Raw genomic sequence first — 16699 nt, 5'->3', positions numbered from 1 at the left:
TTTTCTTTGCCTACTTCATTTTCTCAGCCTTTTAATTCATTTATTCCAAAGACTGGGAAAGATGACATAGGAACATTTGAATCATTGCTGGTTGAGAGAACTAAAAAATAATTCTCTTTAATCAGAAGGAAACAATATTTCCCATAGTAACTTTTATATTGAACTGTTCCTAGAAATAATTTTTGTTTTTAGAAAATTAGAATATCTACAAGTATCAGGCATTCAGTATAAGAGAATTTCTAATATTGTTTTCCTGCAATGGCCTCTAATGTGAGACTTTATCTTGTCTTCCTCTCATATAAAACATTTCAAGCCTTTGGCTCTCCCTCAGGCAAATTCTGTGTCTGGGAGCCAAAAAGGAGAAAGAAAAGATATAGTGAGAAATTCACAAAATAAAAATAGACATATGAATTAGAGAAACTATTCCATCCTTTTAAACCATGTCTTATGTCACTGAATAGTCTTATGCAGCTAATAGACATACTGAAAAAAAAATAGATCTTGCAAACTCTAAGGAAAATATATCTTTCAAATTTTACCTGTATAAAACCTACTTGGATGGAAATGACAGATTTAGTGGTATTAGTTGTATTTTCAATATATTTAAAATGTCTTAGAAAATTAACCTGATGCTCAATGAAGACATATAAATATTCGTCCCTTGGCTGCTAAATTTTATACACTATGTCCACCAGTGTGACTATTGAATAGTATATAATAAATGCATTTTAATAGGTCATGAAAATTAACTAATATTGCCTTAAATGTGTGCCATCATTTAATACTACTTTTTTTTTCCTTTTTTGTGGGGCAATGGGGGTTAAGTGACTTGCCCAGGGTCACACAGCTAGTAACTGTCAAGTGTCTGAGGCTGGATTTGAACTCAGGTACTCCTGAATCCAAGGCTGGTGCTTTATCCACTGCACCACCTAGCTGCCTCAATATTTTGATTTTTAATACAGTGGAAAATGTACTAGATTCAGATTAAGAGATCTGCACTTTGAACACTCCCCATGCCACTTACTAAGTCAATGTGATCTTGTGTGACAAATTCTGTAGGCCTCAGTTTCACCACTTTAAAAATGAAGAGATTGATTTAGATATTCCTTCCATCCCTAACTACATGGTCCTATGAATCAGATGCCTCCAAAACTCAGAAGGAGGACAATTGTATCTACTGAATTAATATTATAGGGCCTAGCAACTGAAAATAACAGTTTATGGAAAACTAGTTGTTGCTAATCTATGAGGCAAGGTTTCAATCAATGGAAAGGAGATAGTTTAATAAAAGTGCATACATTTTAATAGTATACTACTATCCCTCTATTCATTCCTCTCATGTCTCCCTATTTTCATTTTAAAAAGAAAATACAGAATATTTCTGTAATTTCCCCTTCCTCATAATTTCTTCCCTGGTGGCATGTCATTCAAAGTAGTAACAGAAGAAGCAGCTACAATTTTGAAGTTCTGAAGGCTCTGCATTGGCATCTTGAGTAAAATATTTGCGGACAAAGCATATAGGAAAGAGAATGAGTATTATATGAACAAGTAGAGTATGTCCTTTATCCAGAGATTTTCTAAGCTTGAAAATGTATTAAAGGTCTAAATTCTCATCCTATGTGCTCAATAAGTCATAAGACAAACAAAGAAAGAAAATTAACCATTATTAAAAATGGGGATTTAACTGAACATGTTTTACTGGTGACAAGAAATAAAATATATGACAAAACTTTCTACCTTGTTATTTTTATTCTGAAATGTTTAAAACTTCATAAATGCTTCATAATGTTTTGTGTGATACACACAAAGGCAGAGATAAAAAATAAATATATAAAATGCCTTTTTCTTCTTTTTTTCCACTCAACATTGTGGTCAGGGCCATTTTCCAGAAAAAGTTCTGAAATGATTGCGATAGCAGAAATTAAGAGACTGTTCTTCTATGAACAAATCTGAAAGGCAGCTTTGTAGGAGCAGCTGTGTTTTGAAAGTACTTCCACCTCTAAATTGGTCCTTGTAAAGTGAACTCTTTTCCCTTTTGCCAGTAGGGCCCACTGCAGGGTAACTGCTACATTTCCACTTTTATCACTGTCTGACCACTGAAGTGGAAAAAGAAAGATTGCCAAAATCTGATGTATTTTTCCCTTTTTGTCTTTCTGATTCTGTTCTTAGATGCCCGTTACTCCAGTGATGAGAAACAATGTTGAGGGTATTCATATTCCGTAGGCAACATCAACCCCTAAATATGGTGATGCCCCTTGGTGAGTTGACCCATTGTAGGAGTGCAATTAAAAGAGACCAAATCAAATGAAACTGGGCACTGTTTGTAAGAAAACTAGTGCTTTTATGGTTGCAAAATACAAAGTAGCTCAGAGCACATTAGTAAAAGCAATTAAATGTGGTATGTGCTCTCTGCCTCTCTAACTTTCTCTCTTCTCTCTCTCTCTCTCTCTCTCTCTCTCTCTCTCTCTCTCTCTCTCTCACACACACACACACACACACACACACACACACACATCAGATTTAAAAGAACTTTAGTAATTTACCCAAAGACTTCAAATTCAGTAAGATTTGTGCAAATAGATAACATCTAAAGACATGTTACATTATCTAATCAAGTCTAAATCAGTGAACAGTTACTTTTCTTGTTCCATTCCATTAGGCATTTTTTACACCACAATAGTAAAAGACAAAAAAAATCTTAGCTATCTATTTAAAAGATCAAAAGGAGAAAATCCTATTTAATAGAACATGAAGAAAATTCATCATCTAATCTACTCTACATGTAAATGAAAATTATTTTACTATATACTCTGTGGAAGATTTAACAATTTTTAAATATATTGTTCTGAATGAACAAAATGAATTCTTCTGGTTTCCCTTTGTTCCTCTGAATTTCCTATTAGTGTATTTGGAACTTTTAAATCAAAAGGTATTCACTTTACTTGCCAAGTATTTCCAAAGTTCAGGATGTAGCTATTGTTGTTTGTAGGGTGATTTAAATTGCAAAATGGATTTGGAGTAATACTTAAAATTTTATAGGAATACATAATATTTTTGAAAAAAACAATCATTTATGTGACAATTATGTTGTTGCTCAGTCTGATTTGTAGAAATCATTTACTCAGCCCACTGAATAATATAAATAACAGTAGATAATTCACCAACATTGGCTTCCTGACCTTTCATCAAAATCTAATTAGATATTTATTTTACTATGACATGAAAACACCATTTGACTTTGAAAATAAGAGAAAAGAGTAACAGGAGCTTTTGAAATAGTGTATATAGGATCTAGCAAGTGAAGAGAACCAGATCATTCAAAATTAGTTGATTTAGGAGATGTGACAACCTGCTGACATGTATTTATTTTCATTAAATTCTCATCTACTTTTTCTCATCCTTTCTTTGATTTTTGATCTTGCCTGCCCTCGTTGTTTCTTTTTTATTTCTTTTTTTGTTTTGTTTTGTTTTTTTGGAGGCGATTGGGGTTAAGTGGTTTGCCCAGGGTTTCTGAGGCTGAATTTGAATTCAGGTCCTCCTTATTTCATTTTTTGTTTGTTTTTGTTTGTTTTTGTTTGGTGGGGCAATGGGAGTTTAGCGATTTGTCCAGGGTCACACAGCTAGTAAGTGTCAAGTGTCTGAGGCCAGATTTGAACTCAAGTCCTCTTGAATCCAGGGCTGCTGCTTTATCCACTATGCCACCTAGCTGCCCCTCATTGTTTCTTTAAATAATAATTCCTTCCTAAAAACTTTAATTTCAGGTAAAAAAAATCAACTGACTATTTTACATTTTAACATTTCAACTTTCTTTTTAATTTTTTTTTTCATTTCAACTTTTAAGAGGAAATTTATTTTGGCCTTTAAAAAATCACCATGCTTCATTTTGCTATGTTAATACAAATGATAGAGATTTTAAATAATCATTTCATCTAAAGACACAAGAACTTGAATGACAGATTTACCAGACTGCATTTGTGTTTTAAATTTCTCTTAATATATAATGCACACTTTGCAAAAATATGGACAGGCACCCCAGTGAAGTAATAACTAATAACATTCTACTCCAAAATAAAATTTTGTAATAATTATGACATTTCTATAACTTAAGGAAAACTTAACATGAAAAGTGTCACAAGATACTGAGTACAAAACCCCAATCTATTATTTTTTATAATGAAAATGATTTTTTTTTTATTCTGGAGTGCCTAAATTGTTTCTTCATCTTGGGGGCTGAAAGTTAATCTACAAAGTAGAAAAAATAATCAGTACTCTGAGGTTCTATGAGTAAAATCCAAACTGATCTGCTAAGAAAAGTCACATTTTAGAAAATACATATTATCTCATAAACAATGGATATATGTAATGCATTCCAAGTTGCTTTCCTGGAATGCCCTGGAAAGCTCTTCTCAGTCAGCTTTTCCTGCATTCTTCTTCCAACTATTAAGTATGAGGTCATAATTACCAACCCTGTTAAACAAATAGTAACTATGAAAACTTGAGATAATGTGGCATTCTTTCAAGCCAGGAATTATTAAAAATTTTTGTGTCATGGATGCCTTTAGCAGTCTGGTGAAACATATGGACCTCTTCTCAGAATAATGTTTTTAAATGCATCAAATACATAGGCTATGGAAGAAACCAAGGGTTAGTGAAAATTTAAAAGTGCTTTTTCCCCAGCCAAGTTAATGGAATCCTTAACATCTATCCATAGACCCTTTGAAACCCATGCTATAAACAATAAGGATTTCCATGTAATGAAAATATTAATCAAGAGATATTTGTAGGGTAACTTGTTTGTATCTGACCCTAAGTCCTACCAGAAATGGTTCCAGATATTAAGGAACTTCCAAACTAAACAAAATAAAAAGAAGAGACAGAAACACATTTGGTCCAAAAGGAGCACAAAAAAGTAGGCATTTAAAAAGGGCTAAATACACTATTGTCTATAATTTTTCTACTGTAAAATCTAAAAAAGGTAACATAACACCAAAGCACATTTAACTCATTTCAGGAATACTTTTACATCTAAGTTGTCATTTATAAATATTATTTGAATGAATATAAACATATTCATTGGTGGTGGTGGTGTTTGTCCTTCATTCTCAAAGAGGACTATGACATCACAGTGATGTCATGACTTGTACTAAATTGGATTTAAGTGAAGGAGGGGTCTGCAAGTTCACCAACGTCACTCTCTCCTCCAGAGCCATGTGAGTCCAGTGTGTGTATGTATATATATCAAGAGGACTGGAGATGGCCCCAGATGTTTTAAGGCAATTGGGGTTAAGTGACTTGCTGAGGGTCCACAATACGTCTTCATATAATACTAAAGAAACTATGGAGTTAGCAGCAAGCACAGTTCTCTTTTTCATAGACTTTACAATCTAGATGAGACATACAAATCCAGTAGAGGAAATAAAGAATAGTTTTGCCTTCTGACTACTTTTGAGGTTGACTCCTTTCAAATAATCTTTTAGTGATAGAGATTACTAATCTTGTCAGGGACCATGAAATAATCAGTATTACAATAAATAATGCTAAATTTCAAACTAGCCTTCAATAATGTTTTTTATGCTGGGGATTTCTTCCAACAGACTACAGGGAAATGAACCTCATTAGATCATCATTGGTTTAGAGATCTTTGTTATTTACTTACTTGTAGACATTTTCTAACTCAGATTAGTTGAAAATGAAATGGCTATTGGCACCTAACTATATAAATAGTATCAAGATTATAATAAAAAATATGTAAAACAAGCAAATGAATGAAAGGAAAAATTGTCTACTAGACCTGCCAGAAACAATAAACAACTACAACATTTGCCAAAGAAATGCTAAAAGGACATCATACATTGTTTTGTTTTGTTCTCATTTGTCTCCCATGAAGGAAGATATAGCAGTCTCTCTGCAAAATAAATTATGCTGATAGAATAATAGAGCTGGAAGGAACCTTGCTGCTATCTAGTACGGATCCCTAATTTTACAAGAAAGATATGGCAGAAAAGAGTAATGAGGTCTCTTTAAAAAAAAAAACAACTGGAGACATATGAGTTTGAATCTCAACTTCAGCATTGACTAGCAATGTGATCATGAGCAAATCACACAACCAACATGTAAAATAAGTATAATATCTTTCATCAACTCCCTTAAAGGGGTTCTTGTGGGGATAAAATGATGCATTTTTAAGTGCTTTGTTTAAACATTTCTTATTTTAATGAAAGGAAATTAGAGATGGCCTTGGGTTTATTTATGTTTTTCTCTCTATTGCTTCTATATCTGAAACCTACAATAAAACTTTTAACCTCTCTAGGCCTTAGGTTCCTCTTCTATAAAATGTGAGAATTGGGGTGGCAGCTAGGTGGCACAGTGAATAAAGCACCAGCCCTGGATTCAGGGTTCAAATCCAGAATCAAAATAAAATAAAATAAAATGTGAGAATTGAACTAAATGACCTTTGTGGTTTCTTCCATCTATGATCCTGTATCTGCTATTATTTCACAATTAAGGAATTTAAGCACAGAAAAGAAAAGGTATGCCCCCAAGGTTACAAAGCTAGCAGAGAGTACTGGAACCCAAGACTTCTGATTACAAATTTCATACTCTCCCTTATGAAAAAATTAATCATTGGTCAGTCTTATAATAGTTTGATGAAGATTAAACTTTCTAGTACCAGTGCATTTTTCTTCAAATCAAGCATTTTTTCCTTGAATGATGAATTAGAATTTCTTTCATCTTTATTTTCTCTTATTAATCCTAACCATTTTCATAAAAATGCATTTTGAATCAATAATCAATCAATAAACATTTGACAAGCACCTACTATGTGCAAGGATTTATGCTGTGTTGGCTGTTTCTTTAATATTTTTGTTCACTACCTTAATATGGACTTTAGCAATTTAATGCAAATTTATACATTCTATACATATAGTTAGTACACATAAATTGGAGAAAGATGAGAATACATATTATATGTCTATCACTGTGACAGGAAATATTTTAAATTAAATTAGTTTAGTTTTATGCTAACAATATGGAGATAAAAATTATTTTAAACAAGCATAAAGGAAAAACTTGAAATTTTTAATAAGTATGTCAGGCATAATCAGGCACAAGATTCAGTCAAATTAAGTAGATAATGAAACTGACCAAGGAACCTCAATATTCTTTCCTTCCTAACTGCAGCAATTATAATTCAATATTGCATTTATTGCAAGTCTAAAACGGTAGTTATCTGGAACTCATTAGTTACTCTTACTGATAAAATTGCACTGACAACTAACAAAGGACAATGGGAAGATCTAATGCTAGTTCAGCCTATGTCATTGTTTTGTCAAGTAGTTGTGTCTAACTCTTCGCTTCATTTAGTATTTTCTTGGCAAAGATACTGGAGTGGTTTGTCATTTTCTTCTCTACCCCATTTTACATATGAGTAAACTGAGGGAAATAGGATTAATTTACTTGGTCAGGGTCACATAGCTTGTAAGTGTTTAAGCCCAGATTTGAATTCAGGGCTTCCTGACTCCCGGACTGGCACTCTATCCACTGCACCATGTAGCTGCCCAACAGCCCAACAATAAACAACACTATTTCAGCCTATATAGGATTTAAATCTTTGTGAAAGTACAGCATGTGGGGGCAGCTAGGTGGCACAGTGGATAAAGCATTGGCCCTGGATTCAGGAGGACGTGAGTTCAAATCTGGCCTCAGACACTTGACGCTTACTAGCTGTTTGACCCTAGGCAACTCACTTAACCCCAATTGCCTCACAAAAAAAAAAGAAGAAGAAGAAAAGAAAAGAAAGTACAGCATGGGATAGTAAAATAAATGCCAATCTCAAGCAGGAATACTCAATTTTAAGTCTTGCCTCTCTCTCTCTTTGATACTAGACAAGTCACTAAACCTCAGGCAACTCTCAAAGAATATCTGCTGATGAGGAAAAAAGGGTTTGGTCTCCTGTGAGAAGCCCTATGCCAATGAAATCACAAGCCCATTTAAAGATATAGAGCTAGTGATTGATGATGGACAAGAATGAAACCTAGGCCTATCTTCCTGGTCCACTCCACTTATGTTACCTTTGCTTGGAAAATATCTTCCCCAGCGGAACCCTTGATTTTCCCCTAGGTCCCTTGGCTCTCATAGGTCAACTTTTGCTTTATCTTATAGGGGACAAAGCTTATAAAGTCACTTCCTGATAACTTCAAGCCATGCCACAGCACAAAGACTCATTTCTCCCCTCAAACTTCCCTTTTATATGTCAGAAATATTTAAAGGAATAAATTCCTCTTTATGTGTTCTTTTTTTCTTATAAGAATGGAAGCTTTTTGAATGCAGGGATTTCCTTGCTTGTTTATAATTGTACTCCCAGCACTTAGCACAGTACCTGGCCCATAGTAAAAGTACAACAAAGACCTCTATCTATTTATCAACCTATTTCTAGAGACACAGTAACATAAGTTTAAGATGTTTCTTTTAAGTTAAAAATAGTGTGTTTGGGCAGCTAGCGCAGTGGATAAAGCACTGGCCCTGGATTCAGGAGGACCTGAGTTCAAAGCCAGCCTCAGACACTTGACACTTACTAGCTGTGTGACCCTGGGCAAGTCACTTAACCATCACTGCCCTGAAAAAAACAAAACAAAACAAAACAAACAAAAGAATAGTGTGTTTGTCCATCCATAGTAGCCACATTTTAAAATTTATTTATCAATATCAATAAAGTAATTATGCAGTCTTACATCACCACAATGGTTTCAAAAGGAGAAAAAAGAGAAAAGGCATATAGTAAAATGGGATTTCTTAAGATCATTATTTCAAGACAGACTTTGCAATTAAATATCTCATCATTACTACAAAAATGATTTGGAAGTTGTTTAGTTGAAGCAAAAATTGTTAGTTGTGTGATTGATTAAAAATAGCATGTCTCAAAAAAGTTGTTTGTTTTTTAAAGTAACATCTATAGAAATCATAGCTCTGTCTGTCAGTTTACTCATGTTTCTGTTATAAAGACATGAGTGTTCATTCAAAGAAGCAGCATATATGTATGTTTGATTTACATAATAAAAGCATTTGCTCATTGCTAATAACTAAGAGAATACAAGTCATCTTTGGGTAAAAATAAAACAGTCTGAGGTTATACTGAATTTTTGCTTTGGAAATCATTCAGAACAAGTAAAATGATTTGACACATCTATCCAAGAGAAAAAAAAAATGCACAAATAGTAATGATCGTCACTATTACATGATGTGTGTGTTTCTTAGGGATGGTGCAACCCAAGGATTATGTGAAGTATGAAAGAAAATGTGAGGGGGTAGGAATGTAGGGTTGAGAAGGGTTTCAGAGATCAGGTGGCATTTCAGCTGTACTTTAACATGTGGGCAGATAAAGAAGGGAAGAGTGGATATTTCAGCCCTGGGGAGCAACATGAAAAAAGACATTCATTGGGACAAAGTAGAACTACATCTTATGCATGGAGTAAAATGAGGTAAGTCTTCAAAAGGAAAGGCCAGGTGCCAGAACAATGTAGAGGAATTTGAATTTTAGATAAAGGAATTTGGATATACTTAGTAAATGAGGGAAGACTGTGAAGACTTTTGAGTGGAGGAGTGATCAAAACAAATTTATGTAAAAAATATTAATCTGGGAATGCTACACAGGTTGTGTTAGAGGGCTAGGGTAGAACATAAAAACAGGAATTTGGATGAGGGGGCAAGATAAGGAGCATAGTGATGCGTGTGTGCATTGTAATGATAGCAGGGGAAATCCTGAAGAGAATGGTGAAAAAGAGGTTTTTGTAAAGGTGGAATTGACAGGACTTAAGGAATTTAGATAAGAGAGATGGAGGAGGAAAGGACAAAAACATGAACCACAAAGTTATAAACATAGGTCACAGAACGACTAATGGAGCCACAAATAAATTGGGAAATCAGCCTAGGGAACAAAGGTGATGAGATATTTTGAGTTTGAGGTAGCAGGAGGTATTAAGTATTGTCCTATAGATAGCTAGAGATTGACTCTGGAGTTTAGAAGAGAGGTCAGGATTTATAGTATTAAATTAAATGAAAGTGGGAACCATGTGCATAAAGGTAGAACTTCAATACTTGGGAAGAAGTGAGATAGCATCATGTGATATAGTTTTTAGAGAACTAAACGTGGAATAACAAATATCTGAGTTCAAATACTGCCTCAGATTCTTATATCAGGTGAACATAGGCAAGTCACTTAAAATGGCTTAGCCTCAGTTTCCTCATCTATAAAAGGAGATTAAAAATATCAGATGATGGTTGTGATGATACAATCAAGACAACAGATTTAAGAAAGCTTTGTAAATAGAAATCTGCTATGTAAATGTTAGGTGTAATTATCCAAAATACTACATAACAAACATCTTCTAGAAGTAGGGCTGTGGAAAAAACAATAGAAAAACCAACTGAAGGTCAATATTGCTTGTTCACTGAACAAATATGACTCTGAACAACTCTGGCATCCCTTAAGAGAATGACATTAGAGTTTGGCAAGCTGACTTGAAGGAGAATAGGATTATTTAATTATAGCCAGTAAATTAACATGTATTAATTTTTACTATGTGCCAGGCACTGTGCTTTGTACTTTCTATTGAAAGGATTATTTACTTTTATTCCTTTAGCATAGAAATCAACCAAGCCACCATTTATTAAGAATCCAGTATGTGAACTTAACAAGACACTGTGATTACAAAGACAAAAATAAAATAGTCCTTACCCTCAAGGCATGAGCATTTTATTAAGTAAACAACATGCATACATATAAGTATATTATTTATCGTCTACTTATCTATACATATGTATGCATACATATACACACAAAAAGTGAACATGAGGTTCTTTCACTGTGGAGAAAGCACTATTAGATGGGGGATCAAGAAAGATCTTTTGTAAAAAAAAAAAGAAAGAAAGAAAGATGTTTTGTAAATTATGGTGCTTGATTCAAACTTTTGATTCTAAGTCTTGGAGGTGAGAAAGGAAACGTTACAGGTATGGAGGACATCAGGTACAAAGGCACAGTGACAGCAGATGGGAAATCTGTGTGATAAAGAGAAAAAATGTCAGTTTCACTGGAAAAGATAAATAAATGTGGATATAATAAAAATAGTAAGCATTTTTTTTTCTTTCAAGGCTAAATTCTGAAAAGATAAGGTCATATTCACTGAAGGTAATTGTAAAGAAGATAGGTGACAGAAAAAAATCAGTGGTAGGAATTTTTGAATAGTTAGTACCTTTTAACTACTAAGTATTCAAAGGCTCATGAAGTCCAAACATTTAGACATGATAGTCTAATATGTGCAAAATGAGGTATTTATTCATTTAACATTTAGTCAATGTTTTGAGTATATGTATATCTCTAGATAGATAATGATAGATAGATAGATAGATAGATAGATAGATAGATAGATAGATAGATAGATAGATAGATAGATAGATAGATAGGCAGGCAGATGAACAGTAGATAGAGATGTGTGTATGTACATATATATGCAAACAAATATATGTATATGCATACTTACATACACACATATATCTGAAGGCTTGCACTGGGCAAAGGACTCTGATATGGAAATTCACTACACCAGTGCAGAAATATTTGTAATTTATAATCACAGAGGTTTGCTTGGGTCACTGAGAGTTGAAATGGGTTACCCATGGTCACAGGGATAATAGGGGTAGTATGTATTTGTGACAGAACTTGAGCCCCTCCCTTCTGACTTGTAGACTGATCCTTTATACATTATGGCAATCTGCATCTACAGTAATAAATATATACTAAATGCAATAAAATTCCAGAGCTTATGAGGTAATTCCTGAGAATGGTAGAAAAATAAATTAGAAATTTTTTCTTTATAGTACCTATCTTCCAGAAGTAGAATAATCTAGTAACAAACGTAAGATATTTATATAAACATCATCGTCAACATATCTCATATTTCTACATTCAATTATAAATTATTTGAAGTTTATTTTAATTTTTCTCCACAATAAATAACCCTGCAGGGTAGGCAGTGTATTATTATTACTATTATGTCTATTTATAGATGAGGAAACTGAGGCTAAGGGAAGTGAATGACTTCTCCAGGGTACTATGAGAAGTAACTTGGGAATGTTAAGATTGCAAATCATCTGCTGACTTAGAGTCAAAGACTTCCTGTTCCACACTTTGCCTCTAGAAAACAGAATATGAAAGTGCAGTAAGAGCAGTAGAAACCAAAAAAAAAAAAAAAAATGTGAACTTTAAAGAGGAAGAAAAGATTTCAAGAACCACAAAGTAGCAATGGCAAGCTTGGGAGGGGGAGCAATCATTTAAAAATAATAATGACAATTTTCAATGGTACCTAAATTAATTAAAATCTATTATGCCGTTTTATACTAATTATTTCCTTTGCTTAAATTGTAGGTTATGCTGCCATTATTGCAGACACTAATCAAGCATGGGATATGAAATTATCACTCCTAAATAAATGAATAGCTTAATCTCCAATGATCATCTATACATACTCCATCCTCACAAAAATTATCAATTTTATCTCATCAAGGCAATAGTGACCTTCTGTTCTCCAATATGCGTGGGATTTTTGGACAATGCATTTGCAACTTTGACACCTTTTTCCAGGAAGACAAACGTTATATTTCTTTGGTATTTATCATTTGACAAATGCAGGCATTTTCCTTATCAATCAGATCTTATTGAACTTAATAGCAGCTGCTTTGGAATGTTTAAAGGTTCATTGTATTTCTGAAGACTGAGAGCTAAGATGAAGGACATGCCACTCAAAATTCAGGTGCTACTTGGCCTAGCTCTCACTGCATTGGTACAAGCTATAGATAAAAAAGTGGATTGCCCACCATCATGTACATGTGAAATCAGACCTTGGTTTACACCAAGATCCATTTATATGGAGGCTCTCACAGTGGATTGTAATGATTTAGGTCTTTTTAATTTCCCGGACAGATTGCCTGCTGACACACAGATCCTACTGCTACAGACCAACAATATTGCAAAAATTGAAAACTCAGTAGACTTTCCAGTGAACCTTACTGGCCTGGACTTATCACAAAACAACCTATCCTCAGTCACCAACATTAATATAAGAAGGATGCCTCAGCTTCTTTCCATCTACCTGGAGGAAAATAAACTTACTGAGCTACCTGAAAAATGTCTGTCCAGGCTAAACAATTTACAAGAACTCTATATTAATCACAACTTCCTTTCTACCATTTCACCGGGAGCCTTTATTGGTCTACATAATCTTCTCCGACTTCATCTCAATTCAAATAGATTGCAGATGATCAACAGTAAGTGGTTTGAAGCTATTCCGAATCTAGAGATTCTCATGATTGGAGAAAATCCAATCATCAGAATCAAAGATATGAACTTTAAGCCACTTATCAATTTGCGCAGCCTCGTTATAGCTAGCATAAACCTCACTGAAATACCAGATAATGCATTGGTTGGCCTGGACAATTTAGAAAGTATCTCATTCTATGATAACAGATTTGTTAAAGTGCCCCATGAGGCTCTTCAAAAGGTAATTAACCTCAAATTTTTGGATCTAAATAAGAATCCTATTAATAGAATACGAAGAGGAGATTTTAGCAACATGTTGCATCTAAAAGAGTTGGGGATAAATAACATGCCTGAATTGATTTCTATAGATAGTCTTGCTATTGACAATTTACCAGATCTAAGAAAAATAGAAGCTACTAACAACCCTAGATTATCATACATACATCCAAATGCATTCTACAGACTACCCAAACTTGAATCACTCATGCTCAACAGTAATGCCCTCAGTGCCCTGTACCATGGAACCATTGAGTCCCTGCCTAACCTCAAAGAAATCAGCATACACAGCAATCCTATCAGGTGTGACTGTGTTATACGCTGGATCAATATGAATAAAACCAACATTCGATTAATGGAGCCTGATTCACTGCTTTGTGTGGACCCTCCTGAATTTCAGGGTCAGAATGTTCGGCAAGTACATTTCAGGGAAATGATGGAAATTTGTCTCCCTCTGATTGCACCTGAAAGTTTTCCTTCTAATCTGGATTTAGAAGCTGGGAGCTATGTTTCATTACACTGCAGAGCTACAGCAGAGCCAGAGCCTGAAATCTATTGGATCACACCATCAGGCCACAAGCTCTTGCCTAATACTCTTTCTGACAAGTTTTATGTCCATTCAGAAGGTACATTAGACATAAGTGACATAACTCCGAAGGAAGGTGGCTTATATACTTGCATAGCAACTAACCTGGTTGGTGCTGACTTAAAGTCAATTATGATCAAAGTTGATGGTTCTTTCCCCCAGGATAATAATGGATCTTTGAATATTAAGATAAAAGATGTTCAGTCTAATTCAGTTCTGGTATCTTGGAAAGCAAATTCTAAAATTCTTAAGTCCAGTGTTAAATGGACTGCTTTTGTTAAAACTGAAAATTCTCACGCTGCCCAAAGTGCTCGGATACCATCTGATATCAAGGTATATAATCTCACACATCTGAATCCGTCAACTGAATATAAAATTTGCGTTGATATCCCCACTATCTACCAGCAAAATAAAAAACAGTGTATTAATGTCACCACAAAAGGATTGGATCTTGACCAGAAAGGTTATGAAAGGAATAACATAACAGCATTCATTGCTTGCATAGGAGGTCTTCTGGGGGTAATCAGTGTGATATGTCTTTTCAGCTGCATCTCTCAGGAGATGAACTGTGATGCTGGACACAGCTATGTACGGAATTACCTACAGAAGCCAGCATTTGAGCTTTATCCTCCTCTAATCAGCCTTTGGGATGCAAGAAAAGAGAAAAGCACAGCACTTGAAGTAAAAGCAACTGTCATAGGTGTTCCAACAAATATGTCTTAAAAATGGTGGTTTAAAAAAAAAAAGAACTTACTTTCTGTGAAGAAAAGCACAAGACTACAGTTGTGCTAAATAAAAGGGACAGAAATACTATTCTTTAGAAAGAAGTCTAGACTTCATCAGTGCTGCTGCTGACAAATGGAAACATGTATGAGTTCAGCATTTAAAAAAAAAGTATTTTAATTAACTGACTTCAAAGGGTACAGTGGCAACCAAATAAAACAACTTCACTTTCTAGACCTTTCATTTGACTTTTCTGTCTGGAATACAGCTCAAGTGAACAAGAACATTTTCTGTATTTTTTTTAAGTATGTAAGAGTAGTTGAACTGAGCAATACCTCCTCCTGTGTTTCATTACACATATTAGCCACGAGTTTTTGCAGTGACCAGATAAACTTGAATTGGCACATGGTATAGCAAAATGGACAAATTATGTAGAATAGACACAGTGAGTATGTGAAACTTTTTTATGAGGAAAAATACATTTTGGATCAAAATCAATTGCTTTTGTCTTGTTTTGTTTCTAAATAAAAACAATTTCTGAGAGATACTATCTGACAAAAATAATTATTTTAACGGCGGATTTGAAAAATCATTCTGTTACAATGGAGTTCTGAATTCCGAGGGGAAAAATTTTTAATGGGCTGTTTAATTACACCTCATATGTAAAAATATATTTTGTAAGTAATTTTTTATACTTCTATAAAATAGAAACACAGAATTTTATACTATGAATATAGGGGAAAATACATGAGGGAGTTTTGTATTTATAGTGTTGTTGCAGAGTTATTTTTTTTCCTTTCCGCACACAGCAGCTTGAAGACTAGATTTAATTACTGGACTCAGACAATGTAAACAAAATACCTGAATTAAAGGAAATATTAAATTTAACATTTATTTGTATCTCAATTTTAGGGGTTTTGCTTTGCAGAAATTTCTGCCAAATTTTAACAAGATATTTTTCAAAGTTATTTTTCTCAAAAATATTTTCCACATGTTATTGTTAACCCAGACCCATATTATGATTAAATGTCACAAGAAGGCACAATTAGGTTAATAATTTGGCATGTTTTCACATATAACTTGGTGAAATACTTTCCTATTCTGTGATGTTAAAAAAAAAGCAAGACTACATTTTAAAACACAGCTGATAGATGTTGACATTTCTTATTCCAAAATACTTGCTTTTAAATATAATCTTTCCTGATGGGAGTATGAATGGAAAACAAGTATTCCTCTGTTCTGTTCAAACTTTAAATAATTTGTACAAAAAAACTTTAGTAATACCAAAATGGCCAATTTAGATTAAAGTAGTTAGCAATGCAAAGTATTTCTGTAATTAAAATAATATGGAAAAGGTATTTATGTGGGGGCAACTTTGAGAGTTGTTAAGTATTTTTAAAATCTGATTAATTATAGGTCATTTCATATAGAAAAAATTATAATTTAGCTGCAAGAAAAAAAATTCACTTCTTTTACACTTTTTTCATGTACCAAAAATATGTACATCTTTGCCACATACCTAACATGGACTAGAATGATGAAAAAAATTTCTCTTAGCTGTGCAAAGTTACAAGGTTTCTGTGTTAGTTATTTCTATACCCACTCATAAACAATTGTTTAATATTATAACAGCAAATTACTGCATACCATCAAAATATCATTGGCCTGTAAACATTTACAGAATAGAACTTCTGTAATTGTATCTGTCATTAGTGGACATTTGCCTTCCTTACCTCCCAGGTTCTGATGCAATGACTTACACAAAGTAGATAATTAGTATTTATGAAATCAGGCTGAATTGA

The 16699-nt window shown here is 33.7% G+C and overlaps 1 protein-coding gene across 6 annotated transcripts in view; it reads left to right on the top strand.

Moving 5' to 3' along the window:
• Positions 1-15445, top strand: part of LRRN3 (leucine rich repeat neuronal 3) — a 64192-nt gene extending 48747 nt beyond the window's left edge. For 4 of the 6 annotated variants that reach the window (XM_043969024.1, XM_043969025.1, XM_043969029.1 and 1 more), the window contains one exon: positions 12422-15445. In XM_043969024.1, coding sequence (XP_043824959.1) covers positions 12780-14897 — 2118 coding nt within the window. In that variant the 5' untranslated portion in view covers positions 12422-12779 and the 3' untranslated portion in view covers positions 14898-15445. Of the gene's footprint in view, positions 1-2169; positions 2259-12421 lie in introns of all 6 variants that reach the window. The other 2 variants (XM_043969026.1, XM_043969027.1) reach the window with 1 other exon arrangement.
• Positions 15446-16699: the final 1254 nt, after the last annotated feature.

This window comes from Dromiciops gliroides, chromosome 5 (assembly GCF_019393635.1).
Source record: "Dromiciops gliroides isolate mDroGli1 chromosome 5, mDroGli1.pri, whole genome shotgun sequence".
Classification (NCBI taxonomy): Eukaryota; Metazoa; Chordata; class Mammalia; order Microbiotheria; family Microbiotheriidae; genus Dromiciops; species Dromiciops gliroides.
Note: the sequence above shows the minus strand (reverse complement) of the source record. Positions and strands in the feature narration are given on the sequence as shown.